The 11,986-nt window shown below is 40.1% G+C and overlaps 1 protein-coding gene across 2 annotated transcripts; it reads right to left on the bottom strand.

Moving 5' to 3' along the window:
- Positions 1-467: 467 nt before the first annotated feature.
- Positions 468-8,678, bottom strand: LOC143298543 (uncharacterized). Of its 2 annotated transcripts, none has more exons than XM_076611409.1 (6): positions 8,635-8,678; positions 8,005-8,159; positions 6,621-6,809; positions 4,758-5,010; positions 3,615-3,829; positions 468-2,245 (listed from the first exon to the last, which is right to left on the bottom strand). In XM_076611409.1, exons 2-6 carry the CDS (start codon positions 8,116-8,118, stop codon positions 1,778-1,780), a joined length of 1,239 nt encoding a protein of 412 aa, XP_076467524.1. In that variant the 5' UTR covers positions 8,119-8,159; positions 8,635-8,678; the 3' UTR covers positions 468-1,777. The 2 variants fall into 2 exon arrangements, with proteins under 2 accessions (XP_076467524.1, XP_076467525.1); XM_076611410.1 differs by lacking the exon at positions 8,635-8,678 and adding an exon at positions 8,613-8,633.
- Between the last annotated feature and the right edge of the window lie 3,308 nt (positions 8,679-11,986).

Here is an 11,986-nt window from a genome sequence, read left to right as displayed (position 1 = left end):
GTTTGGTCCTGGGGCACTTTTTTTGCACACTGGAAGGGTATGAAAATTTCTATCCTGGAGCACTCAAGACGTTGATATGAAAAAAAGGGAGTAAATAAATCACATTTCACCAAACAGCTGCAGAATGTGCCTATAGTGTGGAAGGGAGTAAATAAATCACATTTCACAAAACAGGTGCAGAATATGCCTGTGGTATGGAAGGGAGTAAATAAATCACATTTCACAAAACAGGTGCAGAATGTGCCTATGGTATGGAAGGGAGTAAATAAATCACATTTCACAAAACAGGTGCAGAATGTGCCTATGGTATGGAAGGGAGTAAATAAATCACATTTCACCAAACAGGTGCAGAATGTGCCTATGGTATGGAAGGGAATAAATAAATCACATTTCACAAAACAGGTGCAGAATGTGCCTATGGTATGGAAGGGAGTAAATAAATCACATTTCACCAAACAGGTGCAGAATGTGCCTATGGTATGGAAGGGAGTAAATAAATCACATTTCACAAAACAGGTGCAGAATATGCCAATGGTATGGGCTTTCCACCACCTCTCTCTGGAAAGGAATCCAAACAGAAAAAGAAACAAAAACAATAAAGAAAAAAATATGCCATTATATAGAAATCATATGTCTGTAAAGCAAACACACATACTTGAAACCAAAATATCTAAATATGCATACACAGAAGGAAAACAAAAAGCAATAAAAAGTGTATGTATAAAAAGTTACAAATATAATTATATAAATCATATACACATACTTGTAATAAAAAAAATATCTAAATATGCATACACAGCAGGAAAAAAACAACAACATGCAGTATAAAGTTGAGTGTCTGTATATAAAAATTACATACATATACAAATTACATACTCACACCTGTAACAAAAATATTCAAATATGCATGCACAGCAGAAAAAAAACATGCAATGTAAAGTGTTATGTGTGTGTATATATATATATATATATATATATATATATATATATATATATATATGTATGTATATACACATCCATATATGAATTATATACTCACACCTGTACCAAAAATATTGAAATATGTATACACAGCAGGAGAAAACGTCAATGGACACCACCCATGTTCTGAGTGCCGAAAGACACTCTACAAATGCACCCTGTTATAAAGGCTGGAGATGAACAATAAATCAGAAGGAGCTCTAGAATAAATTCATACAGATGAAAGAACCAGACACACACACACACACAAACACACACAAACACAAAAAAAACCCACACACAGAGTTGGAAACAGACAGACACACAAATAAATGAAAAGAGAAAACAACTTCAGGTAAAAAGATGTATCATTACAAATAGGGCTAGGTATAAAAAAATAAAATAAAATTTAAAAAAATCTGAACTGGAAAAAAACAAAACAAAAAAAACACCAAGAAAATGAACACAAACAAAATTATATGTAATGATGTCAGCACCAAAATTTACAAATCATCCATTTCCTCCCTAAACTCTATAATCAGCACTTGCGTTTCCATGGTCAGTAATGTAAAAATTATAAATTCAAGAATTCAAAAAACATGAGAGAGAAAATGCTTTAAACTGAGTGATGGACAATAAAGACGCAGTGTTACTGTAATTCTTGCTGTCCATACTCACTCCATTCTGGTCTTTAAACTGGACAATAAAGACCCAGTGTTACTGTAATTCTTGCTGTCCATACTCACTCCATTCTGGTCTTTAAACTGGACAATAAAGACGCAGTGTTACTGTAATTATTGCTGTCACTGCATGCTCCTCAGTGTCCCATCTTTTCAGGGGCGGGAGGAAAAGGCTCAACGGTAGCAGGTGGAGGGTGATAACCTCCCTCAGCCAGTTCTCCCCCCTGTCTCCACCCAACCGCCGGCATACGCACGGCGATATCGTAAGGTGGCGGAAGGTCAGAGGGAGCTGAAGCCTCAACCCTAGATGTGGGTAAAATAGGGCGCTGGAAAAACAACTTGCACACCATGTAGGCTGTGGCGATGCCTGTCATGCGATACTCAGGGAGCTCCAGGATGCAGGCCAGCTCCCAGCCTTTGCTGCCCATGTCAGAGATGACAGGTTCCCATCGGGTCGTGGTGCTTGTTGACCCGAAAGATGTCGTCTTGATCTTGATCTCGTGGGTGATCACCGTGCCCTCATAGATTGGTGTGGGGTCATCCCGGCAGTACGCCGGCTTCTCAAAGAACCACAAGGAATTCAAGGAAGCCTGGAAACCCCCCTTCTGGAGAACGAACACAATCTGTCAGTTAATCACCTCTGTTCACATCATGTCAGTTGTTAGCTGTAACTGACTGGTCAGTTAATCACCTCTGTTCACATCATGTCAGTTGTTAGCTGTAACTGACCTGTCAGTGAGTCACCACCACTCACAGCATGTCAGTCGATAGTTACTACTGACTGGTTAGTCAGTCACCACCACTCACAGCATGTCAGTCGATAGTTACTACTGACTGGTTAGTCAGTCACCACCACTCACAGCATGTCAGTTGTTAGCTGTAACTGACCGGTCAGTGAGTCACCTCCTTTTGCAGCATGTCAGTTGTTAGTTGTAAACGACTCAGGTATTTCTACAATATATCAGTGAAGCATTTTTTTGGTCAGGCTTCAACCAAACATTCTCTTACTGAAGGCAGAGATGTGAGATACCCCTCTTCAGCAAATGTCACAGTTCAATATGCTCCATTCTGTCAAAATATCTATGGTCAATTTAGTCATCACAGTAGCAAACATCTACTGTCTGATCTTTAAATTGACCTCATTACCCTGATCAGCAACATGTCCAATGACTTCATTGCCGGGTCAGACATTAGAACTGACTGTATTGAAGTTTAAGTTCATCTGTAATCATTTTGTTAGTGTTACTGTGTCCACTGTGAAAGAGTTCTTGGGTTGCTTTTGTCATAGTGAATTAGTAAAGCTCCAGCTGCCAACTCTTCACACCTGCAGACAGCAGATGAGGCTGACAACAATGCGCAAGGTGCTTGAGGCACAAGTGTCTGCCCTGCCTCTGGACAAATTCCTGGATGAAGCCTGGCCCGGAAGGTGGATAATAACCCCCCCCCCAAAAAAAAAAAAAAAAAAAAAAAAATTTAAGGACTGTCGAACAACCCAATCAGTAAACAGGCCTTGAAGAACAAGCAGAGGCTTGTGAGTCCACCTTTGAGGCAGATGACAGAAAGGTTAAGATGCTTATCTGCTAACACAGTGTCTGTGAGGGTGTGGGTTCGATTCCTGCTTTCTCCCTTTCTCCAAAGTACAACCGGAACATAGCATCTAGTCATTTGGATGAAACAATTTGTGGTCCTGTGTGCAGCATGCACTTGGTGCGCTGAAAAAGAACCACAGCAACAAAAGTGTTGTCCTCTGGCAAATTCTGTAGAAGAAATCCACTCTGATAGGTACACATCTTTTTCATACAACCTAGTATTTTCCACAAAAGTGTAACAGCATAGCAAAATGCACTCGACTGAAGCAAAGTCTGCTCAGAATTCAGCACATGGCATGTCTGTACAATTTCATGCTAACCCTGTACACCCCAAAACACAAGTCCTTCACTCTATGAACTACATACACCACCAACGCTCACTTACTCGTGCGAGGATTCCCTTGTCCATGAAGATCTCGATCAGGCGCCACCCTTTGCTGAGGCTGTCGGCCAGGACGCCCATCCAGTCGCAGTGAGCCACAGGGGAAGGCCTGAACCCCATGCGCACAGTGAGCCTGATGGGAACGGACACAACGTTGTACACGTACTGCATCGCTCCAGGCGTGTCAGGGATCTCGTAGAACAGGTCCACTCCCATCACTGTGTCGGTCGCCGTCAACACACACATAAACCAGTGACATGCCATAACCAGCAAAGTACACATAGACCGACAGCATGCACAACCAAAAACACCCATATATCAAGACACACATATAACCACATATGTGTGTGTGTGTGTGTGTGTGTATGTGTGTGAGTTGTTTCATGCATGCATCCGTGCGTGATGTGTGTGTGTGTGTGTGTGTGTGTGTGTGTGTGTGTGTGTGTGTCTGTGGAGGTGGAGTCATGTCAAACGTTTCAATTGTTTAGCAAGGGAAGTAACTCACTCAGGGTCCTTCCAAAACTGCCATAAAAGTCATGTCAGAAACCAGCCACTTTCTACTATTTCTTCACCTTTCTTTTTTTGGGGGGGTGGGTGAAGGGGGGGTGAGTGGAGTGGAGAGACACACACCAAGACTTGGCTATAATCACCTCACACACACACACACACACACACACAAAGCGATTGCCAACAGTGAGACAAATATACATGAACATACTTGCATGTTCAGAGACAGAGACAGATACACTTACACTTGCAGGTGCACAGCCAGAGACAGACAGACTCACACACACACACACACACACACACACACACACACACACACACACACACATACTTGCTGGTGCACAGACGGATACAAACACATATCCTCTGATCCTAGCCTCCAAGGTGAAAATGAAAAAGGTGACGAAAAATGCTGGATGGATTGTTTGTCACTTGAATGCTGATTTTGTGTGTGTGTGTGTGTGTGTGTGTGTGTGTGTGTGTGTGTCTCTTTCTATTTCATTTTGTGACATATTAATGCATTCTTTCTCTTATTCTAATTTCTTTCTTTTTTTCTCTCCATTTCTTACTTCTATTTGTCTTGTTTAGATGTATAAAAATGACTTCTTTTTTTCCTAACAAGGAGGAAAAGGAACTCACATGGTGACAAGCCTCTCATAGCCTGCCGCATGCTCCCAGCCTGCTGACCCCCGGTCATTTCAATGCAGATCAGGCGCCCTCCCCCCAGAGCATTGCGTGTGATGCTCTCCAAGAGGTGGCTCGAGTCCGTCACCACGCTGGGGTTGAACGCTATGATCCCATTGTACTGAGCCGCTAACTGGATAGTCGACTTCTCGATCCGCAGCTGCCAGCTTTCTCTGCGTGGAGCGGCAGGGTAACGGCAGAAAATCCCCTGCCCAGAGTCATTCACTCACTAGATGAGTTTCAGTGATGAGGCATCACTGCGTTCAGACAATTCCATACACATGACACCACATCTGCTGGGTAGATGTCTGACCAGCAGCATAACCCATCATACATGCAAGTTTATGCTGCACAAGGGACCTCAGTTTATCACCGCATTCAAATTACTGGAAGCTCAATTTGATTTTCCAGTCAAACTTGGCAGAAAGGGTGAGGCCAGATTTTGAACTCAGATCCTTACAGACACTGAATTAGTTAGATGTGCACATCTTACAATACAAAATACCAAAAAAAAAAATCTCTCTGTCATCTGAGAATGAGAAATTGTTGACATGCTCGCTGATAGGAAGGTGACATGAAAAACATAGTTCATTTATTTATTTCTAGTCTGTTCATCTAAGATGATGATATTAGACTGAAAATAAGTGATATTATTTTATCATTTGGATTATTATCATTTCTGTCATAATGATGACTGTTATTATTAATTAGAAATCAACATTTCTGTATATTCAAAAAACAGAAAGTGATTGAATAAATAAGAATTCATCAACAAAACTACACAAATTAGGTTTGTTCATGTGCCCACTAAGTCAACACTGATTCATTAATAAACATGTTCAACACAGTATATGCTCCGCTTGATAAATAACACACAATGGATATAACAATTGCTACATTTTGCAAAAATAATAAGCCCACTATTTAAATGCCTACTTCAAGGCACGATGCTTAGCTCACACACAGTATGATAATTCTATACAAAACAAAAACAACAACAAAAAAATGAAACGTCTGTCCATGAATCAATGCTTCTTTCTTCTTCCTCTACTTTTGTATTCATGGGCTGCAAGTCACAAGATTATCTATATAAATGGTCCTTTCTTTTTTTGGTTTGTTTGGGTTTTTTTTTTTTTTTTGGTTTTTTTGACATGATGTGTGACTGTATCACTCTTATTTCGGAAGCAATATTACATTTTCAGAGCCACATGTAAGTTTACTTCCATAACGATAACCCATGGAATATGGACCTGGATCACTGGATCCTTGACTCCTGTTCTTAGTCATGTGCACAACACACGGCACGTGAAGGATTGGAAGGCACAGTCAGGTCTGCTTCATGTTGGCCCTAGAGAGTGTGAGAGAGAAAGAAAGAGAGAGAGACAGAGACAGAGACAGAGACACACACAGAGAGAAACAGGGACAGAAACATAAAGCCTGCTATTTTTTACGACTAGGTTAAATCTGTTGCAAATGGCTTTGCTCATCTGTGTGTGTGTGTGTGTGTGTGTGTGTGCGTGTGTGTGTGAGTGTAAGAAGATGTGTGGGGGATGGGGATGTGGGGAGATTTTTGTGTGTTTTTCGTCAAACTCAGTGACTGACATGCATGAATGTTATTTTCAAGCAAGTTGAGATGTTAGAAAATGCTATATCATTGTTATTATTACTAGCAGGAGAAGCAGTAGTTGTAGCAGTAATATCATAACCATTATCAGTAGCAGTGATAGTAGTTATAGGTGCTGTATCATTATTATATATTGTCATCATCATCATAACCATTGTGATTATCAATTACACTCAAATTTCTTATGGCCATACCTGAAAACCAAGGGCCATAGAGGTACTGAAAAATCCTTGCAACTGCTGCTGCCCTGGAATTCGGTAAAAAGACAAGAGGCGATATCCTTCAGCATACTGAGCAGCCAGGAGAGGGTAGTAATTGTCAATGTTGCTGGTCAGCATTGGTGAAGACATAAAACTGAATGTCACCTTACTACTGATCACAACCTGAAAATGATCAAGTGTCAATTTTTAATACTTGATAAAAAAAATAATAAAAAAAGACCAGCTAACACTAACGGACATAAAAGATTAAAGATAATCTGGTAGAAAAAAAACAACAACCTGACTTTGACATACTGGAGGCTTACGTCTATGCTGTGAAAAAAAGTCCTACAGCAGTAACACAATAATGTTGAAAGAGCAGATAAAACTCTGGTGTGACGAGTCTAATGTTTTGTTACATTCCACTAATTAGTTGTTTTGCATTATCATTGTCCGGAACATAAATGACATGGTCTTTACTATGCAAGCAATTCTGTCAGTTAAGAAAAAAAAACACACCAAAAAACTTGAAATATCACAATAACAATTATTACGCACCGAGTCAGAAACTGTTCAATAAGGGACACAACTCTTGATAAACTTCCATGCAATTTACTGATCATGAAGTTTTGCCACAGTTCAAGCAATTTCAAGCACTTGTTTTGTATGTGGTTTCATAATACTAGCAAGAAAATTGTTTTTCACTGCTGGCAAAGTAATAACTGTTCAAAGTTTACTGATAATGTGAATTTATATTGTGCCTACTAATAGGGCTTCAAATGCCTCACAAAAACAGGTACACACACACACACACACACACACACACACACACACACACACAAACATACTGACCAGAAGTACACATTAACAAAATGAGAACAATGGGGTGGGGCAGTGGTTTCTACATGGTTTTTAAGAAGTGGGTTTTGAGTGAAGACTTGAATGAAGTGGAAGAAGGAGAGTTCCTGATCTGACACAGGGGATGTGAAGCAGATGAAGAATGGTGCTGAACCTGACAATCACCTGTAGAATGATCCATACAACGTAGTAAACAATAACAGCCAAGGTGTGCGTGTGTGTGATTGTTTGTGTGTGTGTGTGTGCATTTGTGTGTGTGTGTACATGAATGAAAACATGAATGGAAGCCTCTGTGCGCGCGCGTGTGTGTGTGTGTGTGTGTGTGTATGAGTGCCTCTGTGAGTGTATGTGTGTGTGTGTGTGTGTGTGTGTGTGTGTGTGTGTGTGCGCATGTGCGTGTGGGCATGCGTGAGTGCATGTGCATACAAATGTGGTAGACTGAGTAAAAGACAGACAGAGAAGATTTCTGCAACCCAATATAGTTTTGAAAAATATCCAGAAGAAAAACAACTGATCATACATTTGTGTCCATAAACTTGTATTTAGCCTCAGGTCCAGGATAGGGAGGTCCAGGTCGCGCCTCCTCTGGCGGCTTAACCGACACAACTTCTCCTTTGGATTCACTGCCACCCATCTTTTCTGCTTCACTCTTTGATCTTTGTAGATCTGATTTAACTGGAGAAAGCAAAACAAATATGAAAGAAACCACACACGCGCGCGCGCACACACACACACACACACACACACACACACACACACAATGCCTGATATTGTGATAGTGTCCACACTTGAACACTTTACAGTGTCTTCCTTTGTACACTAAAGTAGGGAATTGGAGTTTAAATCTATGTGTGTGTTTGTGTGTGTGTGTGTGTGTGTGTGTGTGTGTGCGCGCGCGCGCGCGCGCGTATGAACGCATTTAAGTGAAGTGGAAGCATCCAGGTGGAAGATTACATTTGTTCTGTACAAACTCTATTTTTGTTCTGTACAAACTACACGATCACACAAATAATACTGGCAGTTGATTTTACTATAACTTTGTATCCCTTGATAATATACTGTGTGCAGATAGGTACACCACTTCTCGAACTACAAACTATGATCAAAATATCTGCGTTTTCAACATACCAAGTGCTGCGAACAAACCTACCCTATTGGCGTCTACACCATTAAGGTCATCGAACAAATATTAATCCGGAAGTTTTTATAAGGGAGACAATTCATCTGGAGCGCATGCGTATACCCAATAATACTTTCGATTTTTCTTTCCTGGACCACTAAGCAGGACTCGAGCACCTTAATTTGTATTGACAGGAATTGTCAGTGGTTTCTTTTCTTTTCTTTTCTCAAAAATCTTATCATGCGTTATTATGAACTTGAACTGGAACAATATAGTTATAGTTAACGGCGTAAGATCAGAGCAGGCAAAGGTGACGAGCGGCATCCCTCAAGGCAGCGTCTTAGGGCCTCTACTTTTCGTCATTTACATCAATGACCTGCCACGTCATGTCCACAGTCATGTCGAGCTCTTTGCAGATGACACCAAGATTTTCTCATGCAGTGACGATAGTGAGTCGAGGGGTATGCTTCAAGAGGACCTAAATCGATTACAGCAATGGTCCATGGACTGGCAACTCCGTTTCCATCCAGATAAATGCAGCGTCCTAAGATTGGGCAACCCTAAGGAAGCAGCCCACTACTGCATGAGAGGACGGGATCCTCTGGGAGTGGAATGCACACATTGGCTGGAGGAGAGTGACGTACAGAGAGACCTGGGTGTACTGGTGGACAAAGACCTAAGCTTAAAAAATCATGTGGCACATGCAACAGCAAAAGCCAACAAAGTCCTAGGGGTCATAAGAAGGTCTTTCGACCATCTCACGCCAGAAACCTTTGTCTCGCTCTATAAGTCCCTGGTGAGACCAGTCATTGAATATGGTCATTCAGTTTGGCAGCCAAGACACAAGACCCTACGCACTGACATAGAGGATGTACAGAGGCGAGCAACCCGCCTGATAGGCTCCCTGAAGCAGCTGTCCTACCCAGAGCGTCTCGCTAGTCTGAGACTGCCTAGCCTGGAACATCACCGAACAAGAGGTGACAAGTACGTACACGGAATATACGACACAGATCGACCCATGCTGCACCTCTTTCAAGGCAGGGACACCCGGGGAAACACCCTCAAGCTGGCCAAGGGTCATTGCAGGCTGAGCTTGCGTGCTGGGTATTTTTCCCAGAGAGTCGTCACTGTATGGAATGGCCTCCCTGATAGTGTGGTGACCGCCCCATCAGTAAACGCCTTTAAAAACAGACTGGACACGCATTGGAAGAGCCTGCCTACACTGTACGACCCAGCCTGTCACCTTTAATATGCCACGCATGCTGCATAACAAGTGAGAGATATTTCTGGATCGGTGAACAGGCCGGTTAGGCCTTCAACACCGCAATATACAAGTACAAGTAAGTACAAGTACAAGTAATATTTTCGACACACTGAAACATAACCATATCAAGCCACCTCATGTAGCAGTTGGGACTGGCATTTTTGCCTTATAGGCCTCGCGGCCCCCTCTTTGTATGAATATCTTTTTGGTTTGCATTGCATGCTTCATTTTAGATATATGAAAGCAATCATTCGTCAAATTTAAAAAAAACATATTACCGAATTTTGGATCGCAGTCCAGAAAGTTCTTAAAACTGTTAATTGATATCTTTTGCAAATTTAACTGAAGGTGGTAGTGAGTTCCACATGTTAACAACACGAATAGAAAAATCATATTTTCTTTTGTTAGTACATTATGGTTGAACAAATATTTTTCCTTCAGAATTTCTTGTTATGCTTGATTAGCGAAGAGTAAAAAAAATGTTAGTATCAATTAATGTCCTCAATGTTGTTAATAATTTTGTAAGTCTGTATCAAATCTCTCCTAATCCTTCATCCCTTCAGAGAGTATGAATCTAAATACTTTAATCTTTCTCCATACGTCATATTCTGGCATTCCTTCAACATTTTGGTAGCACTCCTTTGAACATTTTCAATAGTTATTGATTGATATTTCCATGTAGGATACCACACAACATTCCCATATTCCAAATGAGGTCTAATAAAAGCCTTATATAATTTCAAAAGCATAACCTTATCTTTAAAAGTAAAAACTTTAATTATAATTCCAATCATTTGGTTAGCTTTATTTATAATTCTCTGGATGTGAGGCCCAAAGGAAATTATAAGTTAATTTGTCACTCCTAGATCTTTTCCTCTTTACGTGCATTTATAATTTGAACATGATTACCCATATGCAAAGTGTAGTCTTAACCAAGGTTTTGTTTGCCAATGTGCATAACCTTACATTTTGATACGTTAAAACAGAGGTTCCATGTATCTGACCATTCATGCAACATCTTTCAATCTTTTTGAATGACATTATCAGCTGCTTTATTATAGATTTTGTATCATCAGCAAATACTTTACATATGCTTTGGATTTCATCTGGCAGATCATTGATACATATTGTAAATAGGATTGGACCCAGAATACTGCCTTGTGGGATGCCACTGAGAACATCAATTTTATTTGATAAATGTTCACCCACATGTACCCTTGTGTAAAAAGTTGCTTATCCACTGAAATACACCACCCTGGATACCATAAGACTGGAGTTTTATCAATAGTCGTCAATGCGGGACAGAACTGAACACCTTCTTGAAATCAAGATAAACAATATCAACTGGTTGACTATCATCCATTAAGCTGGTAAGGTCTTCCATAACTTCAAGTAGCTGATTTATACATGAACACCTTCATCTGAAACCCCGCTGACATTCTGCATATGAATTATTATCAGTAAAATGTTCTGCTGTGGCATCTCTTATAACAGACTCCAGCACCTTACAAACAATACAGGTTAAGCTTACTGGCATCTGATTTTGTACCCTTTTTGAAAATTGCTGTTACTTCAAGTTTTTTCCCAATCTTTTGAAAGTATACCAGTTTCTAGTGATTTATGAAAAAGCTGACACAGCAATATAGATAGCTCCCTGCTAGCCTCTTTTAGCACTTTAGGTGGAATCTTATCTGGTCCTTGAGCCTTATTACTATTTAATTCTGGTAATTTCTTCTCAACAGCAAGAGGAGTTTTTATATCACAACACACTTTTGAGAAAAAAAAACAAAAAAAAACAAAACCCCTACTTAGAGTTTCTGCTTTTTCTTCATCAGACACTGCCAGGGAACCATCTGTCGTTGTTTTTTAAGAGTACTAATACCCATGTTTGTTTTCATTTGTCCTTGAACATGTTTCCAGAATTTCTTTGGATTCTTTTCCCCTTCATTTGCAATATTTTTTTTCATATTCTCTACATGTTTTCTTTAGTATTTTGTTACATTCATTCATTGCTTTGATAATTATAACATTCATATTCAGCCCCCTCAATTCTTGGTTTGTAAAAAGCATTTTTTAAGATTATACTTCTTTATATATATATATATATATATATATATA

This window comes from Babylonia areolata, chromosome 24, assembly GCF_041734735.1.
Source record: "Babylonia areolata isolate BAREFJ2019XMU chromosome 24, ASM4173473v1, whole genome shotgun sequence".
Classification (NCBI taxonomy): Eukaryota; Metazoa; Mollusca; class Gastropoda; order Neogastropoda; family Buccinidae; genus Babylonia; species Babylonia areolata.
Note: the sequence above shows the minus strand (reverse complement) of the source record. Positions and strands in the feature narration are given on the sequence as shown.